At 35.5% G+C, this 23,119-nt stretch overlaps 1 protein-coding gene across 3 annotated transcripts in view; it reads right to left on the bottom strand.

The window, feature by feature from the left end:
• Positions 1 to 23,119, bottom strand: part of NEGR1 (neuronal growth regulator 1) — an 847,444-nt gene that overhangs the window by 473,199 nt on the left and 351,126 nt on the right. For all 3 annotated transcript variants that reach the window (XM_058716979.1, XM_058716978.1, XM_058716977.1), the window contains exon 2: positions 12,804 to 13,036. In XM_058716979.1, the coding sequence (XP_058572962.1) occupies positions 12,804 to 13,036 (233 nt within the window). The remainder of the gene's footprint in view (positions 1 to 12,803; positions 13,037 to 23,119) is intronic.

Below are 23,119 nucleotides of genomic sequence, written 5' to 3'. Positions count from 1 at the left end.
TTTGTAACAGTGAGAAGCCACTAATAATTCCTACATGCAAGTATCATTATTAGAGCCCAGAGATTGGAACCGCTCATCAGGAGGGAGATCCATAACATGGGACTGCCTTGCCTGAGCTGTGCCGACTGGACGACAGGCTATCCAGTGGAAGCTGGAGTCCAGGAGGGGAAAGGCTTGCAGGAGATGCTGCCTGAGGCAATGGGAGAGGGGGACTAGCCTGACTTCTCCGTGACTCCCTTTCTGATCCCTTCTCCTCTGGGTGAATCCTGCCAGGAACCAGAAAAAGGGACAGCCTGAGAACACACCTACAGTGGTCAGCCCACTCCATTATACAAAGCGTAGCAAAAGAGTGCAGAGAATGGCTCTGAAATCAATAAGGCAGAAATGACTGCCACCATATCTTTTCCTTAACTTTAGGTAGTAGTCAGCTTTCAAAAAAATGTAGAATCCTAATTACTGTACCCCAAAACTTTAACATCGGTATACATTGATCATATCTTTTTCCATGAAAGATTTCCACTGGAAAAAATTAATTTTATTAATATTTTACAACTATTATCTATGTTCTTACATTTATTTTATTTTTTATTTTTTAATGTTTATTTATGTATTTTGAGAGAAAGAGAGAGAGTTGGGGAGGAGCAGAGAGAGAGAGAGAGAGAGAGAGAGAAACCCAAGCAGGCTCTGAATTATTAGTACAGGGGCTGGATCCCATGAACTATGAGATCATGACCTTAGCTGAAATCAAGAGTCAGATGCTTAACCAACTGAGCTACCCAGGTGCCCCTCTATTATCTATCTAATGAAAGTCACTGGGATTAATGACAGCAATCCCAATTATGTCTTAACTCAAAAAAGGAAAGAGGAATGGATGTACCTATGCATTATCAGGTCACTGGAAAAGGAATAAGGTAAAACCTATTAAATAGCTACTCTGAATCAGATACTTTGAGAATTTTTTCATATGTCTAACTGTATTTTTAAAGAAAAATTTCACAGCAATACCAAGAGTTACTATTTTTTTTTTACTTTTCAGAGAATGAAAATGGGCCTTAAAAAGATGGAGATACTTAACCAAGTTCATATACTTTATAAATATCAGAACTGTATGTCACCTGAAAAGTGTCTAATCTCTATGCCACACTAACCTACTTAGGAGAATACTGGTCCCAACTAGTTTCAAAGAGAGAAATAACCCAAACCATTATTGAATGAGAAAAAAAAAATCCAGAGAAATTTTTTTCTGGTAACTGGCTAGCTTGTACTTCCAAGGAACTTCACTCATTCATTCTATTGTGTATTCAGTACTTATTTTAGACCCAATTACTTGACAGCCCCTGTCCCATTCACTGAGGGTATGGAAGTAAGATGGACAAAATTCATACTTTCATGGAGCTTATCACAACCTTCCATGCATTGGATAATTAAGACATGTCTCTATCCTTTCTACTAATTTAATAGTATCTCATTCTGAGGTGATTTTCACCCCAGCAGTCATTTGGCAATGTCCTGAGATATTGCAGGATATAACAGTCAGGAAATGCTACTGGTGTCTATTGCATTGAGGCCAGTGTTTTAAGTCCATTCAGGCCTCTGTCACAAAATATCATAACTGAGTGGTTTATTAACAACAGTCACTCATTTCTCACAGTTCTGGGGGGCTGAGAAGTCTAAGATTGTATCATCAGCAGATCCTTTGATGAGGACCCACTTCCTAGATAGCCAAACTTTCATATTTACATCCGCACATGGTAGAAAGGGTGAGTGGTCTCTGTGGGAGCACTAATCCCATTCATGAGGGTTCCACCCCTAAGACCTAAGCTCCTCCCAAAGGTCCCACCTCCAAATACCATCACACTGGGTACTAAGTTTCAACATATGTATTTTGGGGGGACACATTCTCTAGCAGCCAGGGCTGCTCCTAAACATATTACAATATGCAGCCAATTATGTCCATCCCAACACACACACACACACACACACACACACACACACACAGAGTAATTGTATGGTCCAAATGTCAATGATGCCAAGGTTGAGACACCTTGTTCTAGGTGTATAAGAAGATATCTTTATTTTTGAGTGTGTGTGTACTAGTTTTCTAATTGCTAACATAAATTGCTACAAAGTAGCTGAAAACAAATTTATCTTAAAACAAATTACAGTTCTGTGTGTTAGATATCCAACAGAAGTCTTTCTCAGTAAAAATCAAGGTGTTGCCAGGCCTGCATTCCCTTCTGGAGTCTCTGGAGAACCCATTTGCTTACCTTTTTCAGCTTCTAGAGGCTACCCATATTCTTTGGTTCATGATCCTCTATCTTTAAAGTCAGTAATGGCAGGTCTAGTACTTCTCATATATCACATACTCTGACCGACTTCCACAGACGTCAATCCCTCTGATTCTCTTCTACCTTCCCTTCCTCTTCCACTATTAAGGGGCCTTGTGGCTTCGTGGGGCCCACCTGGATAATCCAAGATGATATCCCCATTTTAAGATTAGATGATTTGCAATCTTAATTCTCCTTTGCCATGTAATCTAACATATTCACAGGTTCCAGAAATTAGGACATGGTCATCTCTGAGGACCATTCTGCTTTGGCCTAAGGAAGAGCACATGTGCAACTTTTAGCAAAGTTATTTGCACAGAGTTGGTACTGAGTTAAAGTAAAGGGACCACACAAGTATTTTTTGAATTAAAGTGAATTAATCATAGATGTCCTTTTAAAATGGGCTACCTTGAAATGGAAGGGTCATAAGCAGAGGGAAGACAATATGCATGTCCTGCCTAATTCTGCACTGATGAATAGGGGAAGCCGTCCCTCCTCAAGTCTTCAATACGTCATTTTAAAACGTGTCCATCCACCGACTTACTCAAATCAAAACCTAAAATAATGAGTGAAGTACCTGAGAGAAAATTCTAATTGTGTTATTCTTTTTAAATGTTTTAAAAAGGTTAACTCTTTAATTTGTGTGGCATTAGGAATCCTTGGCTATAATATTTATAGCTAACTTTGTCCCATATAAAGTATTTTTTTCTCAAAATAACATTGCTATATCTATCTATCTATCTATCTATCTATCTATATCTAGGTAGATATAGATAGATATGTGTGTATATATACATTCATAAAATGCTGGTATCCCATTTATTATTTTTTCACAAATTATTTTTTCACAAATCATTTTTTTACAAAATGCAATCACTATTCTGCACTTGTAAAAACATGGGGATTAGCAGAGGATAAAGATGCTATGACCTGGAATGGAAATAAGCAACCTAAGTCATGAATGCCTAACTAATCCTTTTAATTTAAAATTTTTCCTGTTATGTCAGCATTCCTGATGTTATGCCCTAAAGATAGCATCAGTACATTAAGTCACAGCTTAAGCAAAGTGACTGGCTTGAAGCCAGGGAGAAGGAAGTATGTACATATGTACAACCAATAAATCTCTATTGGATCCCTAACATTTGTCAGGCAATACTGGTGATACTTTCCTGGATGGCTGGGAGTCAAAAAAGGATTAAGACTCAGTCCTCACCTACGAGGAGTTCACTGAGGTTCTTACCGGGAGTCCACACATAGACCAAGGGGTTCATGAGCATCTTGCTCATGTAAAGTAGTTTGTAAAATGTTCATGGCATGTACAATTTTCTAGAGACCAAGTGTACAGGTTTCATCAGATTTTCAAATGGGTTCATGACTGCAAAATGTTTAAGAACCACTGGTCTGGATGCAAAACTACTAGCATGGGTAAGAAAGCTGTGACAGCTTTCAGGTCCTACCTTTCCTAAGTCCCTCCTGCTCCCACTGGATCACTAACCAAAAGATGCTAAAGGGATGGGAAGTGAAGTGGTGTGGGGCAGAGGGATACAAGGACACAGTCACTGTATTTTTTTTTTTCAACGTTTTTTATTTTATTTTTGGGACAGAGAGAGACAGAGCATGAACGGGGGAGGGGCAGAGAGAGAGGGAGACACAGAATCGGAAACAGGCTCCAGGCTCCGAGCCATCAGCCCAGAGCCTGACGCGGGGCTCGAACTCACGGACCGTGAGATCGTGACCTGGCTGAAGTCGGACGCTTAACCGACTGCGCCACCCAGGCGCCCCTAGTCACTGTATGATTCAACTTTGCCACCAGCCTTAATTGCTCCCATTTTCTTCTTGGCACTACACATAATTAATTCTTACTGTTCTGCTACAAATCATAAGATAAACAATATCATTAGCAGATTCAAATTTTCTCCTCTGCTAAATTTTACACATATAAAGGTTATAAAGGAGTATGTCATTTAGAATTTAATGAAAACAGCAAAATCCTAATTGTCTTGGTAGTAATTTCTTAACTACCCACATAATTTAGGGAAGTAAACAGTAAAATTATTTCATAGATCAAATCATTTTGCAATGACTTCCAAGAAGACAAATTGTTTCACCAGAGTCTTATGTATTTTCAGGTTCCTGAAAATAAGTGGACCGGCGAAATCTTGGTAATCTTTTATTTATAGAGAGATTTTAATACTGATAGTGTACATTGCATTGGGATTTGACATGTGTTACTTACATAGTTATTTTATTTCTTTTTTAGGAAAAAATAAAGATACTCCAAGATAAGCAACAGATATAACTATTATGAAATGTAACAGACAATACACAACTCAGAATTACAACCAAGAAAATAAAAATTTCATCAGCCTGGGCTTTGAGATATTTACCAAACTATGTGTTTAAAGAACTAGAGTAAATATCCATTAATTGTTGAAGGGACTTTTAAAGGACATCAGATCTTGCTTAAAGGATTAATTACTTTAAAATATTGTCTGGTTTTTTTTTAATGTTTACTTATTTTTGAAAGAGAGAGCGTGAGCATCAGGAGAGGCAGAGAGAGGGGTGGGGCAGAGGATCTGAAGCGGGCTCTGCGCTGACAGCAGACAGCCTGATGCGGGGCTCAAACTCACGAACCACGAGATCATGACCTGAGCCGAAGTTGGATGCTTAACTGGCGCCCTGTTTGTTTTGTTTTGTTTTTGTTTGTTTGTTTGTTTGTTTGTAACAGAGAGGGAGGCAAACCATAAGAGACTCTTAGACTCTCAACTATAGAGAACAAACTGAGGGCTGCTGGAGGGGACGTGGTAGGGGGGCGGATAGGCTAAATGGGTGATGGGCATTAAGGAGGGCACTTGTTCGGATGAGCACTGGGTGTTTGTTATATGCAAGTGATGAATCACTAAATTCTACTCCTGAAGGCAATACTACATTTTATGTTAACCAACTTGAGTTTAAACAAAATCTTGGAAAGAAAAAAACATATATGGTCAAATTGCATTTTGAAATGTGCATTACCAAAAAAATTTTAAAAAAAACAAGTACTGCTTTACTCAGTCTCAAAATGACTGATAAATATTGTTCTGCCTCTTGTACATTCAATTCGTCGATATCCTTTTATTTAACACTTGTCAATACGATTCAAAACGTAGAAAGAAAGACAAACTGTGGCAGAATTACTTTTCAACAACACAGACACCAAGCTGTACAATCTTTGGACTTCATTGCCCCTAGCCTGCCACACCTCAAAAAAATATCCGACTCGTGAGTAAACCAGAAGTACTAAAGAAGTACTTTCCTTGCTGTCACAATTCCCTAGTCAGCAAAGATGCTTATTTAAATTCCAATATTGGTCCCCTTGCACCAGCTACGAAGCTCAGTGGTTTCCATGAAAGTTCCTTGTGTAGAAGAAGGGATGACTCAGCTGGAAGCAAACAGTGTGCAACAGCTACCAATATTATTTTCCTGTCATTCTTACCTCTCTCTCATTCGCAAATGATAGCATCTTGAAACTTTATTAGAAAATGCCATCAACTTACTCATTCCCTCTGTAAGCAGTACACTATGGATTTCTGCACCATTTTGATCTACTACTGTTCTAATACAAGATCTTTTATTGACGATACACAAAACTTCATGCACTAATTTTTGGCTAGGAAAATATGATTACTAAACTTGAGAAAACCCGTTTCAAAAAAACTATTATTCATTGAAATTTACCTTCTCTTTCTGCTACTTCTTTTACCTCACATGCAGAAAAATGATGGCCAAAAGACTTTAAAAGAGAGTATAAGAGAAAAAAAGATTTTCTAAAGATTATAAGAGAAAAAGAAAAAACAAAAGAATATTCAGGAAAGAAGATAAATGTCTATTCTGAAAGAAGTGCCCAAACTTGGGTGCCTGAGTGGTCCAGTCAGTTAAGTGTCAGACTCCTGATCTCAGCTCAGGTCATGATCTTACAGTTCATGAGATACAGCCCCATGTTAAGGCTCTGCACTGACAGCATAGACCCTGCTTGGGATATTCTCTCTCTCTCTCTCTCTCTCTCTCTCTCTCTCTCTCTCCTCTTCCCCCACCTCTCAAATGAGGATTTCACTAAAAATGAGTTTAATTAACAATTAACCTTATTTTTAATGGACGCTGGTAGTTAAATCAATAATCTAATAAATGCCAATACATTCACAGATAAAAGTAAGGTGATGGTTTCCTAGAAGTTCGCCTGATACACATGACCATGTAACCACAGTGATTCCAGCCAGACTGGAATTTCTGAAAAGAAAACTAAAAATATCCACCAGAAAAAAAATGCATTAATTTTTAAAATTATTATGTAACATTCACTGCCTAAAAAACCCATTCCAAATAAGTCCAGATGACTGGACCTGAATTTTTCTGTGAAGGTACACTTGAGGGAACGATTTTACAGAATTCTAGATCACAAATGACACTGGAAGGACTTATTTTTCCAAAGTTTCAGAAATGAAGCATAATTGTTCTGTTTAGATTCCAGATCTAAAAATAAATCTCAAAATAAATAAATAAATAAATAAATAAACATTAAGAAAAAAAAATGAGTTCATGGATACAAAGATGATAATTGGTGGTTGCCAGCAAGAAGATGAGGGTATTGGCAAAATGGATGAAGGGGGTTAAAAACCACAAATGTCCAGCCATAAAACATATTCAGTCATGGGGGTATAATGTACAGCATGATGACTGCAGTTAATAATATTGCATTGCATATTTGTAAGTTGCTGACAGAAGAGATCTTAAAAGTTCCCATCACCATAAATAAATGTGTAAGTATGTGTGGTGATGTATGTTAACTAGACTTATTGTGGTGATCATTTCACCATATTTACAAATTTTGACTCACTATATATTGCACACCTGAAAATAATATAATGTTTTATGTCAATTATATTTAACATTTTTTTTTAATTTAAAAAGACTGTATTTTATATCTACTTTATCTTGTAAGTATACTATGAAGTTACATTCCTTTAGTTACAGCTAAAGGCTCTTCAGATGGGATAATGAAGCCTCATTATGTTAAGGACCATTTTTAGTGCAGGTGGTTTATTATTTGTTTATATGTTGAAAATTTTAAGGGTATATATTTTAGGTCTTTGTCATTTCTTCGTATTTGACAGCATGTCCAAAGTTGGGTTCCTATGTATAATCTGAATATCCCCAACAAATATAAAAAGAGCTTAAATAAAACAGAGTGGGGGCCAGTCTGAGGGCCTTCCTGAGCCATCACTGCATTCAAGAAATGACTATTTTGACATGTGTGGGCTCTGTAAGAGTTTTCCTAGTGCTGATAATTTTTCTTTGGTTTCATTTTGTAGCTTATTGAAAAATTTTGAAATGTTTAGTGTTGCAGAACATCGACCTGAATTTTCTAATGTATGTGGTATTTTGAACATGTTTTTACTATCATAGCTCTTTCTCCCTTTGGGTCTTTCAAGGAAGGCAGGTCTATGATCTGTAATGCTGTGTTATTGCCCATCAGCTCAATGTGGAGCACAAGTGCGGTGTCTTTCTCTTCCACTATGTACCTTGTCAAGGCTTTAATATTCATAAAAGAATGTTAACATTAGATTAAGATGTGCTGGTCTTTAAAGAATACAGCTCTATACTTGTGGCCACATGGAATAATTGCTCTCCAGATACTCATTGGCAAGTCTAATTTTGAAATATCTGTACCTGAATTCCTATTCAAAGACCTTCTGAGAGAAATAATATTTGCGGAGGTTTGACTCAGAAAGGCTAGGTCCTAAAATTTACTTACAGATTAAGGTAATAATCAAAAAGCTATCTCCCTGTTATTGAACTGGCATCATACTGAATTTACTTTCAGATGTTTAATTTTTTTCTTTACTTCCCTGTACTTCAGGTTATATTGAGAGGTGTTATAAGGAATGATTCTCTGAATGAGCACTGTGAGTGTTGTACAGTTACTGTTGAGATGTTCCTTACAGCTCACAGTGGTTCACTGGGCTGATTCACAGTAGAAACGTTGTTCTGTTCTGAGTAACAGGATCAGGGCACTAAGAAATGTAAGTGTCAACTTTATGAGCATGGAATGAATAACTAATCCTGTTTCTCTCTGTGTACTGGCTGCTACAAATATCAGAACTAAATTTTTACCAAGCTCTAGAATTACTTAGAAACCATGACATAAATTTTATGTTCTAACCTCATCAATGACTGCATCCTACTCTGCTTACCTTATATTTTGCCTCCAATTTCTCCTATTTACCTTGGTGTACTAACTACTTCTTTATAAGCCTCTTTAAATCCTTTCCGATGTAAAACAGAATGTTTAATAATAAATGGTGTTTGAATGTGTTGTCTTTCCATTTTACAAAGGCTTTCTCCAAACAATGACTAAGCCAGAGGCAAGGGGCTAATACTGTCATAGTTTGGGATCTTTGGGAAGCACACACTGAAATGAGATGGAGTTTATAGTGCAGGGTATTTATTAGGAAATGCCTTTGTGATAAATCTCTGGAAAAGGAAGAAGAATGAGATGGGATTGAACAGAGCAAGAATTTCAGCTGTAGAGCTGTTCAACAGCTTCAGCTGTTCTGGAGCCAGAATGGCTCATCAGAGTTATCCTACTTTAGGCTGAAAGGGAAGGGCCTTTATACCCCATGCATCAATCAGTCCTCAGATATTGGTTGCTTTAGGACAAGTCTGACTTTGGGGAAAGTGGCTCTCTATAGCTGAGGTGATTCCTGAACAGTCTGATCATTAAATGCTATAAAAACAAACCCAACAGCTAGAAAAGCAAACCCATCCCTGAAAAGGGAAGTGTGCCACCCCATCTATCACAAATACTCCAGGTAAGCCAGATAAGCTGAGGAAATCAGAATACCCTGGAAAGTTAAATACCCTCAAGAAGGTATTTTGGCCATAGAATTATGTGCTAGTCAAATAATCTATTCTACCTAGAGAAAATCTAGAGTATATTTCCCTAAAAGGGCACAGGTGGAGGGAGAAACATTTCACACATATGTAATGTGTGTGTGTGTGTGTGTGTGTGTGTGTGTGTGCGCGCGCGCGCGCTTAAAGGGGCTTAAAACAATATACATTTATTATCTCAGTTTCTGTCCAGGTATGTCTTAGCAGGATCCTCTGCCCACAGTCGTATAGGCTATAATCAATGTATGGTCAGGGCTTATTATTGTGTGCATATGTGTTTAATATACAGTCAGTATGAGTGTCTATTTTGTGCTGTACACAACCTAGACTTTAGACTTGGACTCGAAGTAGAAGCCATCTCTATCATATACTCAAGTGTGCAGCATTTACATTTCATGATTCCTATCATTACAGGATTGTACTAGGGAACTCAAGCTTCATAGCAAGTCTTCCAGCCTTGTACACTTTTACACTCATGAAAAAGAAACATTATGCTTAGTAAATTCTTTATCACATGATTTGAAACACTGGACATTTAGGTAGCTTCATCAGTGGTATATTACATATAGGCAATCAAAATTTTATCTTCTTACTGAGTCTATTTCTATGCCCTTGAAGTAAAACTCCAATTCGCCACATTCTTCAAATTTCATGAGTATATACATTGTTCAGCTAAGTTGATGAAAGCAAAACTTGGAGATAAACACAACAGACCTGCAGACCATATACTGAAAGGTACAGCTATGCACAGCTCAGTTTTCACTGTGTTCAATGCAAGCATGGTACAAGTGGTACAGAATATTTTTCATACCTAAATAATATTTTCCTTGCAAATCATCAGTGATTTATTTGTTTGTTTTTTGTTTGTTTGGTTGGTTGGTAGACTGGTTCAGGTTCTTCTGTTTTCATTTTTTTGTCGTGTTGGTCATCTTTTTGTTTCTCACTGGTAGGGACCTTAAGATCTTCTGGTTTGAGTCCTCCTCTTTCAAATGTGAAAACTAGACTTTAGAGAGGCTTGATAATTACCCATTTCATGAGAGAAAACTCAGGATTGGAATCCAGGTTTTCCAACTCCTACTCTAGTGCCTTTTCTCCCTCATTGTTCCATTCACTGGTATTAATAGCTCTAAGAAATCAATAGCACTGACAAATTTCCCATGCACAATGTCTGTGTTGGCAAGATATCCTTTCTATTATCCCATTTCTAAAATGATTTTTTTAAATATCGCTGGAGCACGCAGTTGCAACAATTAAAGATGAGCTTTGTTTTTACTAGCCAATGTGTGTGTTTGACATCAGTGATTAATACAGTCTTCTCTCACTTGCTATGTTTCTTTATCTTGGTGAATAAAGACTTGACAAATTGTTAGGCAAAGAGCATATACTTCAAAACTATTGAGATATACCTGAGTAGCAGACAACCTAAGAAATATAAAGACTGAAGAGAGGGGCACATCCGCTTATTCTCATTCATCAAGAGAAAATGTAGCTTAAGTGGGGTTGACTTTTTGTGACATTTATTTAGTTCTTGAATTGACTGACAAGCCTATTAATGTATTCCCTGAACTTTATTAATGTAATTGGAAAACTGCCCACATGTCAATCAACTTCTAATAAGTAATTATGTTCATAAATACTGTAAAATTATTAGCTTTTAATTTGACCCAAACACATACTCTCAAAACCGTAACATGAATTTTATTTTTCTAGAAGAACAAAATATTCTAATAAAGCATTGAATATTGGCATTCCCACAATGCACTTCCTAAAATGGAATTTAAAAGTTCACCATCATCAAATGGCCAACAAAAAAAGAATGCAATAGTAAGGAGTGTAACAGTTTAAAAAAATCTGTATGATGTGAAACAGTGTATGTAGTATAAAGTTATGAAGCAATCCTATGAAAATTAAACATGTGCCTGGGCACAGCTCATATAGCCATAGTCTGGCTTAAAAATACAGTCCTACTATAGAACAAGAGAGAATGGAAAAAAAAGAAACAGGGATATATTTAGTGTCTAGAAATGCATCACTTAAACCTATTAAGAACCAAAATGACTATATCTCCAGTGACTCAAATATATTATTACCCAAGTATACTTTTTTCTCATGTAATAAAAATCTTTTGCAGTCCTTGAGGTAGAAATTCAAGTCAAAGAGCACAGAAATAAACAAGAGAACAAGATTGGGCTTAGATAACAGTAGGATTGTGTTTTTGACTTGTAATCCTATGCTGGTTTCTGAAGCTGGACCAACTCCTGCCCTCTAGCATCTCTAGATAATCTCTGAATAAAGATAGACTTTGGTGTAAACTTTATTCTATTCTCATATGATTTTAAATAAAGAACATCGCCACAGTGTGCAATGTTCTGTAATAAGAAAAAACATTGAGGAAATTTACAGACTTGTTTGCCTTATATTTGCCTCCTGAAAAAGTTAATTATTTAACTAATACGTTTAACCTTTATCACAAATTTAAAATACTTACTAATAATTGAAGTTGTATTTGAATTCAGGTTTACCTCTTTATATGAGGAAATAAAGTTCCAGATGTAAGTTAGTAAAGTTCCAGATATAAGCCATGTACCTAAATTAATAGTTACTGTTGAATATTTGAAGGATAAACCGAGAGATAACACAACTAACTTGCTCACTCAGCTTTCCTATTAGGAATAAAACATGCACTCACTGGCACCACATTATCATATAATTTGTTATTAATTTTACTTAGAAATGCTGCAATGTCATTTTGAGATCCACAGCCTAATATTTCTATGCAACAAACACATGATTAATCTGTAAAGCACAAGGAAATAATGTAAAAGGGCAAGAATATACATTTTCTATTCTACTAGCATTATAATTGCATTTTTCTTGAAAAGTATTTATATTGGGGATAAATATGCTCTTACATTTTAGTATGCAGGAAAAATAAAATAGCTTGATGATTCAGTTTGTATTTGGAGACTGCAAGTTAGCTAGAATGATTTATGATCTTCTGAAAGTAAATCAAAGTATAAAGCATTGTGTACCATGTTTTTTCAATAACTCTATATTTAAATAAAGTAATTCTAGAAGTCTGTTTCTTTCCATTGTGACTTGAATTAATGTAGGCAGAATTTGGATTAAGACAGAGTGTTAGCAGTCTGGAGGATTACTTTTAAAGAGTTTATATATATATATATATTTTTTTTAAAGTTCTAATATTTTAATGTATCCATCATGAGTTATCAAAGATTAAGTTTAATGTATCAATCATGGGTTCTCAAAGATTTATTGACAAGGTGACTCAAAGGAAGATACTGAGTGAATCAGACACAAAAAAATCATAATGTGGTGTTAATGGATAATTTTTGATCTTGGCAAGTTGGGATTTGTACATCTATAATAGCCATTACACTTAATGGAATCTAGGAACATAAATCCCTGAAGATAATGACAACATATCTTTCAACAATGTCAGTTACTTCTGAGTCATTCTGATATCTAAATATTGAACACTGTTTTAAGTACAGTCCTTCACAATTTAACAGTTACAGAAATGCGTACCTTGTACAGTTAGATGCACCTGCATTGTCCTTGGTGTATGTTGAGTCTGAACAGAACACGTGTACGGGCCATCGTCTGTCACATCTACATTCTGTATCTGGAGGCTGTAGTCTCTTTTATTCAATGTCGAAATTGAAACTCGAGGATCCACTGACCACTTATCACCTCCCGCAAAAATAATACTTGACCGGTTCAGCCAGGCACCCTTTGAAGCTCCATCTTCCAAATAACACCTACAAATTACCAGAGACAGAACACTATTAATCAAAATGAAAATGAAAGACAACGTTATCTTTGCTCCGAGTGCATGTCCGTATGCTGAATTATAGTGCTGCATCAAATGCAAATATCAGACAGTAATGCAGAAGATACGAACATATGAACACACTGGTACATCTTCCATTCCCAATGTAAACGTGAAACAATACCTGCATACGGTTTTCTTTTGTTTTAAATGTGTGTGTGTGTGTGTGTGTGTGTGTGATGACATGCACATGTTTTAACTTGAAGCCAGTCAAAATCCTTTTTCATTCTCTCTGGATGATGAATAAATTTAAATTAAGTTAAAATAGTTCAAGTAATAATTTTCAACATTGAAACATTTTTTTTCTTTGAAATTATAAGAAGTAGAAAAAAAGGTCCATGAGTTGGCCTGTTTTAACCAACTCCAATTCTAATATAAGGCACTAGATACTAGAGAGAAAGCATAGAATAGTACCATATCATGTCAATTTTTTAAATGATGCATTTGCAGAGTGGTAAGCTTGTATTCTGAAACTATAAACTGCATTTTACTGATAATATTGCTCTTATGATTAAATGAGACAAGGCTTATATGGTATGTTTAGTAGCAAATTCTTGCTGTCTTTTCAATAAACTGACCATAGTCTTTCTAGGAAGCATTAATTTGTCCAAGAAACATTTACAAAGTATCTACCATTTATGGATTTACACATGATATTACCCTTGATCTCTAAAACTTTTAGTCTGGTAAGGAAGCTGATCAAGCAAATCAATCAATGCTATATACAGAAAGAATATTTTATTAAATCAGGCACAAGTTACAAAAGAGTTACTTGACTCAGAAGGGGTATTGGGGGTATAGAGAAATGCTTTATGGAACAGGAAATGTCTGGAATAAAGGGTAAGGAACAGGAGACATGACATTTAGACAGAGGTCATATGTGGGTAACACCAGAGGAAGGTGAGAGAAAGTTATACACTTCAAGGAAGTACAAATACGCATGGGATATAGGGTAGGAGGGGTGAGAGATTAAATTGGAAAGGTAGACTAGAGCCAGATGATGATAGCAAGCCTGATGACAATTAGTGGATTTTCAGGCCAATTTTGATGCCATTTATTCAAAGTTGTATTCTATAACAAGATTCAAAAATATAGCTTTGTATCTAATAGAAGTTAGACATCATGATTTACAACAGAAGGAAGCTGTGGTCATATATCAGTGAATTTGCTGAGGCCTGGAATTCTATGTTTCATCTTGAAAACGTTCTGATACAAATTAAACACTAGTTCTCTTAAATGAGTACAAAGCACAGCCACAGAATGAAAATACACATACATCGAAATAGTTTGACAGCATTTCTACAGAACACCTAGGGGGATTGAACACAGTGTTTGAGATTGCTACAAAATTGCAAGCTGAATGCAACAGGGTAAGCTGCTGCCAACTGTATAAAACTAATCAGTGGGTGAAAAAATAAGGAACAAGGTACACTGCAGAATCTAATTTGCAGGCAGCTTCACCATCTACAGAATCCAAGCTAGTAAAGTCATAAAGGTCATTATTAATTGAAAAGCTTTTCCTTATGTAATTAATGAAGAAAATAAAACTCACCTTAATGACATAATTAAACAATTACGGTATACTGCCATTCTTAATGACATGTAGAAAAAAGTTAGAGGGGACATATTTCCCATTTCAAAAGATCATGTGTCTACATGTATTGGGTAGAACTGAATTACCACTACTAGGACTGTGATCATTACAATGCTTGTATTTAATATATGGGCTCATCAATTGTTGATTGTGTGACTTCTGTATTCATGGCCTTCACACATTATCCTGTCTGGTGCTCATTACATACCCTGTGGGGTATGGATTGCTATGTCCAATTCATCACTAAAAAATAAATTCAATGTTTAGGTTAAATGACTTGCCCAAGCCACACTACTAGCAGGTGACAAAGTAGAATTCATAATCAAGTCTTGTATTTCTATATTCAATGTCCTTTCCTCCTTAATGTAGATCAAAGACTTTTAAAATAGGTTTCAGAAATGGAAAGATGATCAGAATGTTGTAGAAAGTACTGCAAGTAATTTCTTATTTACTAAATGTGACCAACTGCTTAACCTGTCCTATTCTAAAGGAAGCAGAAAATTAATTATTAATGGGTATTTTACCATGAAAGTCTGATTTAGAATACTCTGCCCAGCATTTTCCTTTCCCTTGAGGCAGGGACAGCTTTACTTTTATTTGGGGAGGTATCTGGAAGACCACAGAGATTAACTGGCCTTTAGATACTAAAGCTTTCATTGACCAAATCTGGGTTATAACTCCTGGTCTTAGCATAAGCACTACTCCTCTGCTCTAGCATATCAGGGATCATCAAAGAACAGAATTCAACGTCTACACTGTGAAAAATGAAAAAGGAGCTTTTTATGTCTCCTTGCCTGGATAACTACATTTTATAATTGTTATTGGTCCCAACCCAAAGCTTTTCAAGACATACATTAGGAAAACCCTTGAATGAGACACACACACACACACACAAACCAAAACAAAACAAAATTTGGTATTAATTCCTTGGATTTCTGTGGAAATATTCTCAAATTCCACTATTTAGCTAAAATTTAAATTACTAAAATTACCACAAGTGGAATTCTACAAATTGGGAAAGCAAGACCTAGGAATGGCATTCTATTTCATAAAATCATAAAATATTTATATAAAATATGTATAGTTTTAAGGTGAACTAGGAGATAATTATATCAAATATATGAAATTGGTCAAACACACATGTTTCGTTAAGAATTAGGACTGTGTATTCTTCCTTTCTAACAGATCTTTGTTCTTCACACCCACTCTAGTTTTGTTTTGTTTTGTTTTGTTTTTTGTTTTCCTTTACAATAGAAAGAGATGCTGCCTGACATGTGCACACTGTATTAGGAAGAATTCTGAAAGGAAGGAAGATATTCTGGGTGTGGCAGAGTGGGGAAGGTATGTAAGGAGGGGTGAAAGAAGGATGAGAAGTAATGATTATTTAGTTTTGCACTCCTTGGACACCAAAAAACATTTTCTGTGTTAAGAATTCTAATGTCTAAAAATATAAACATGTTGGAATCCTGACCTGTACAAAATTTGTCACTTAGGAAGGATGATAAAGTATACTCATGAATAGCCATCATGCAGAATAGTAAATGAAGATATAATAATTAAATTGTTGTAATTGGATTATTACAATTGCCCAAGCGTCTCTGGTTTCTACCCTTGACTCCTGTAGCATGGTGTATTCTTTGTACAATAAACAAAATGAACTTTTTAGAGTTTAAATGAGATCATCCATACCCCTTCCTATTTCATTCATATGAAAATTCTAATCCTGACAGTGGTCATGGATCTTATGGAGTCTTGTCCCTTGATGCCTTCCTCACCTTACCAGCTGCCGCTCTTCTCCAGGTTACTCTGTTCTAGACTGTGATCCTCTAGCTGGGCTTCCAACAAGCCATGCATACTATTGCCTCAGGAAGTTTGCATTTGCTGTTCTGTCTAGAACTTTCTTCCCCCAGATACCTGCATAACTTATTCCCTATCTTCCTTAGGCCTTTACTCAAGTTCCTATTAAATAGAAAAATTAGGGGTGCCTGGGTGGCTCAGTTGGTTAAGCATCTGACTCTTGATTTCACTCCAGGTCATGATCTCAACGGTTTTTGGGACTGAGTCCCACTCGGTGCAGAGCCTGCCTAGGATTCTCTCTCTTCCCCTCTCTGCCCCTCCCCCTACTCTCAAAAATAAATTAATTTAAAACATAGCACAAGTAACACCACTATTCCCAACACTCTCATGAAAAGCATTATGTACTCAATTGATGGTTTATTTTCTGTTTCTCCCTGCTAGAAGTAACATCCAGGACCTTTGTCTGGTCACTTCTGTATATTCCAGGGGCCTACATATAATTGAAAATAAATATAAATATTTGTTGAATGGATGAATGAAGGCAAAAATTAAGATACTTTTAGAATAAGAAATAATAATATTGAAAAGTGTATCAAAATTTCCCAAGTGCAACCTATTTGGGAAAGCAAAGTCATGCCCACATTAAGTTATGATAGCATATAATTAAATGCAAATATCTGTGGTACAAACAATAATTGCTATATGATCCATAGGATGACTAAGCAATCTGAGACAATGAGTGGAAACCAACGTCAGTGAAGAGAGTTAAGTGGTAGGTCTGGGGCAGAAGAGAACTGGGCTTGGGGCGCCGGGGTGCCTCAGTTGGTTAAGTATCTGACTTCAGCTCAAGTCATGATCTCATGGTTCATGAGTTCCAGTCCCATATTGGGCTCTCTGCTGTTATCACAGAGCCTGTTTCAGATCCTCTGTTTCCTCCTCTCTCTGCCCCTCACCATCTCTCTCTCAAAACTAAGTGACCATTAAAAAAAAAAGTGACCTAGGCTCATAACTACTTGAAATATGAAAGAACTACATTTGACCCTATACTTCAGGAACCACTTTAAATTACTGAATATTCTGCTTAGGATGTACTAGGCACTTAGGCACTTCGAATTATCCTATTTAATTTTCATAGAACACTATAAAAGCCAGATACTAATGTCTTCATTTTAACAATGAAGACACAAAGGTACTGAGAAATTGTGTCTGGAATGAAGCCAGTCCACCTGAACTCAACCATGGTGGTAGACTATGCTATATATTCCTAGAGTTAGACAGTGGCAAGGGTGAGGGCTTCTCCGACTACATGATGAAGAATTAATGTGTGAGGGAGAGGTGGGGGATCATTAATGTGGGTATGGGGCAACAATTCTTGGGTCACAGACTCAAATCTTTTTTCCTCTCTGAACTCCCAACATTGACATTTTTAACATCTAGTAATCTCAGTGATCTTAGGATCCCTTTGAAGTACAGACAATGAAATAATCTGGATAAAAAATGTTCAATAATGAAGGCATCCTTTTCTTAACATATATCCTTAGAGTATAGCATGGCTTTTCTTGAAAGCATTTTTTTTCCACTTTAAAAATCTGCTAGACTACCTACTTCATTGGGAGATGAGTGAAACATCTCCAAAAATATACCCGCCACCATAAGCTGTGTTAATACCATGCCAAATATCATGACAAACACTTCCATTTTCAGTCAATCATCTGGATGTTTTGTAATCATAGTTCCAAAGATCTGGTTGCTGGAAGATGTATAGAAAATAACCTGAATATTTAATTTTGTCTCATGGTTGTTAAATATATAAACCTGGACTTAAGAGTGTTACTGCTTTTCTAATAGGGATGGCATTGCTGTCCCTGAACTCTTTTAAGGGGCTCATTTATAAATGATATCACTATATACTACTGGGCAGGTCCTAATCTGGGGGGTATAGAGTCCCGTTTGGTGAGCTGCTAGTTGATCAAAATGATGTTGGAATGATTCACATAGACACTGTATGTGACGTTACCTCCTGTGATGATTAAATCTGAAACGTGAATATATCAGAAAGTTCGGTGGAAATTAGCATATTTAGGTTATTTATTATTTTTTAAAGTTCTAGTAAGAAAAAAAAAAAGCCTCTGGCTGCTGAGGATTGATTTTTCTCTTTCATATCTCTAATTCCCTGTAACACATTCCAAAATCATAAGCCTTAGCACCATTACCAGGACCCCACACAGCAGGATGTATTCAGCTCTATGGAAAGAGACCAGCTTTTCTCAAGACATGTTGATTAATGAAAGCGCCTATTAAAGGTACTAACTAATAAAAGGAGAAAAGTGCTATTTCCCTTGGATTCAAAACTAAACCATGTGAAAATGATATTCCTGTGAAGGAGCTGGACAGCTTACCTTCACAGCTGTCTTTTCATTGTATCACAAAGTTCTAAATTTGACAGAAGAGCTTTCAAAAGCATAAAGAAAAAAATCAAAAATTCACAACCCCATACAATCACCATTCTAATTTCTCATACAAAGAGAGTTTTGATGTCCTGGCTTCCAGGCCGAAATGAAGTAAGAGAAGTAAGAGATTAAACAGAACAGAACAAATTGTATCCCCTCTCCCACTTGCCTTTTTTTTAAGACACTCCCTTCCTAATGTCTTTCATGACAACACTCCGTAAAATATCATAGATATGAATGTGGATAGACATATATGTATATATATGTACATAATATGTAAATTATATAAAATATTTGTTAGATATTATAGCATATAATATATGAATATATAACATATATAATATAGCATACTACATATGCTATAGGTTGATTTAATATTTCTAGTTCTTCTTCACTACTACTATGGTGGAAACCACTCTGGGGCAGAAACAAATATTATCTTTCTAGTTTGGCATATGCAGGATATGTGAGACTTTGTCAAAGTAAATCCACAAAATTGGCAATTTGTCCAATTAGTTTTAGTTGTTTACTGAAGTACCCACACCTCCAGATGACGGGAATTATGCTTTGAGTATTTTTAAGAGATATGTAAGTGAAAATGCACTTCTGCAGGTAATGGTTCATAATGTTGCATGTTACCTATAACAGTATATTAATATTACTGCATGCCAGATACTGTTGTAAGACCACTGCATATATTCCTGCACATCAATCCTTTAAAATATATAGCTACTGTCAAGTACTATCATCATGCCCAATTTACAAAGGAAAAAGTAAGGGCTAGAGAGGGTAAGTAACTCACAGATCACCTGCTTACTGAAATTTGTAATGAATGGAAATAACTATGAAATAAGGGCATTAAATCTTCCACATTACCTCAGTAATATTTATATTAATATGATTAATTACACATGTACATTTATTTTTAGAATGGAAATTATGTCGTTTGGGACATATTTTACTTATAGTAACAAAAGAGTAAAACAAAATACCAAATAACGTTGATTTCTTATTTTGCAAGAGAAATAAGTCTCTTTCCCATAAATTTTGAGAGTGAGAGTGTAAACCCATACCTTTTAGTCTTATTTTAATGCACTATTTAAAGTATTTAAGACTATATTTAATAACACATTTTAATCCAACATTTTCAATGGCTAAAAATCATTAAAAGTTGGATTTGGATTAATCACTAAATTCTAAACATTAACATCAATTTTTTTAACTTATAATTAAACCATGCTTTTCTATAATACTACTTCATCTTATTCTTTCCATTGACTTACTTAAATCAAGCTTCCATATAAGCATACATGTCTGTGTTTAGAAGGGTCACTGCTAAGAAATATTTACATTTTTAATTCTTTAAGACATTATTTGTAAATGATTCAACATATACATTAACATTTATTACATAAAATAAGTATGGGCAGAGTGAAAAGAGCCTGTACATTATGACTTAAGAAAATAGTAAAGTCGTTACTGAGGTCTAACTATCATCTTCTGCTAATAATAATGATAATAATAATAATAATAATAATAATAAATTCTATTTGCTGAATGATGACTATGGGTTAAGAGGTATAGGAAATGTTTTAATATATGATATCATTTAACACTAACAAAAGCATTTTGAGAGGGAGGTGTTAAGAATGGTGCATGCATGAATGCAGGATTGATGAATTAAACAGGGAATGTAACGAGAAGAGGTGCTACATATTTGAAAAGTTAGTTTAGGACTAGGTTTGCTCAAATGGCTTTACTCATGAATCAAATTGGAAATTGCTTTGTCTTTTCTACTTTTTTAGTTTTTGAATTCAACTAAACCAGCTTGCTTTCTCCCACATGGACTTGAATGTGAGATATATGGATCTGGAAGGACTTCAAATTTTCTGTTAACTGGCAGGTGCTCTGAACCGCTGTGTGGAGAATTTGTCTGCAGTACTGTCTCCCCAGCAGCTGCTTCCTGGAGAAGTTGGACTTTCACCTCAGGAGCTATAAAGGGAATGAACACTACATTCAGAATGCATGCAGGGGAGGTTTAAAATAGCAGTATCAGAGAGGGAGAATGCAATCAGGCCCAGGAAAGTGACGGAGAGAAAGCTCTAGGGTCTAGGCAAACCTCTCTGTTACATCCTTTTTGGGATGGAGCCAAATATAGACACCTCATTCTCAAAACAAGGGGAAAAATAAAATGGAATTCTGTACTAAAAGCAATATCAGCAACTCCACCTCCTTCTATCAACCATCTTTCTGTTTAAGTCATTTAGAAAGTATTCTATTTGCACATAAATACAGATGATGAAATAAGAAATATACCACCAAATGGATAAACAGAAAAGTTCTATACTCCTCTCTTTTGTTAAAGTAATTAGTAGATACTTTTTTATAGCATTAATGAATATTCAAATTTAGAAAACAATAAGAATTATAAAAGTTATTCTTTCTCTTCCTCTCTGCTTATGTTGATCTTTAAACATTCTGCTGGTCACTGTTGGATTGTTCTTCTTGAATTTTTTTCTAGCAAAAATATTCTGAGCACAAATTTTATTTTATGAATAAAGAATGGCTACATAGCACAATTAATTAAAGCCAGACTTGCAATCATTAACTAAAGTAGCCATTAATCCATATTTATCTGTCTTCTCTTGAGCAAATTGACTAAACCATATTTCAGTATGAGCTATGCCTTAAAATATAAATTAGGAAATGTGCCCCTGAGGAAAAAAAAATGTACTTTTTTTTCCATCTGCTTCCTGCAAACAAATTTAAACTAATTATATTTCCTCAAAAGATGTTAAAAGTTAAAAAGTAGTCTCAAGTTTCAGTCTTTGCTAGATCACACAGACAAATTATTTGTCCTTGAGAGGCAGCACAGTGATTAATTATACTTTATGTTGGAGTTCAAATGCCAGCTTTCTTGGGTACTAGCTGTGGAATCTGGAGAAAATTAATTTACCTCAATTTTCTCACCTGTAAAAGGGGGTTAGTAAAATTATTGATCTGACAAGATTGTTATGAGGATCATATTAGTTTGTTTAAGGTGTTCAAGATGGAGACCATTATGTGGTAAGCGTGTAAATCAGGGTAACTATTATTAACCTACCTTCCTATGGTTAACTTTGTTTAAAAATAAAACAAACTACCATCACCATCACCACCAACAAAAACCCTGTGATACCAAACCCAAGTGGAAGAAAGAAAAAAAGAAGCATTTGTAGAGCCTGGCTTGATACATCAAAACATTATTTATCTACATAGTCATAGCAAAGGGCTGGATCACAAGAAATAATTTTACAGATAAATGAGACATATCTTAAAGTACTTCTATTTTCCCACCCTTGAGCTTCCAGAAAGGCTTTTTTATTTACCTTCAACTTCCCATCTTATAAGCAGAATATGTAGAAAAAAAGAACTTTGGTATTACATTTTTTATTTTATTTTATTTATTTATTTTTAACGTTTATTGACTTTTGAGACAGAGAGAGACAGAGCATGAATGGGGGTGGGTCAGAGAGAGAGAGGGAGACACAGAATATGAAACAGGCTCCAGGCTCTGAGCTGTCAGCACAGAGCCTGATGCGGGGCGCGAACCCACGAACTGTGAGATCATGACCTGAGCTGAAGTCAGACGCTTAACTGACTGAGCCACCCAGGCGCCCCGGTATTATATTTTTTTTAAAAAACGTTACATTGAGACTGAACACTTAATGTTTAGAAATCAACTCCCTGGTTTACCAGTTATAGTTTGGGGCAAGCAATTCAACCTCTGTTAAAGCTCGACTTACTTGTTTGCAAATGAAAATAGTAGCACCTGTAATAAGTAACTCCAATTTTGATAAGATCAAATCAGACTGTGCCTGGGAGATAGATTTATAAAATTATAAAGCAAATATATAACTGCAAATATTTTATAATTATATACAGTTTTATGAGTTAACTTTCCTCATAACTCTAGAACATGATTATATGAATCTCTATTTGGAGATTACATGAGCACAATGATGTTCCCAAACTCAGTAAGAGGAAAAAAAAGTTACCAAGTGTTTTCTTTGCTTTTACAGTCCCTAAAATTATTTTCTATCCTATGTAAACTCCTTTACTTTTTAAATTGCTCCCTAATTTTTTTATTATAATCTGATGTCTTTGCAAAAATTATAATTTCTGGTTACTA

The sequence above is a fragment of the Neofelis nebulosa genome, chromosome 2 (genome assembly GCF_028018385.1).
Source record: "Neofelis nebulosa isolate mNeoNeb1 chromosome 2, mNeoNeb1.pri, whole genome shotgun sequence".
NCBI lineage: Eukaryota > Metazoa > Chordata > Mammalia > Carnivora > Felidae > Neofelis > Neofelis nebulosa.
The sequence above is the reverse complement of the archived record's forward strand: the minus strand, read 5'-3'. Positions and strand labels throughout refer to the sequence as shown.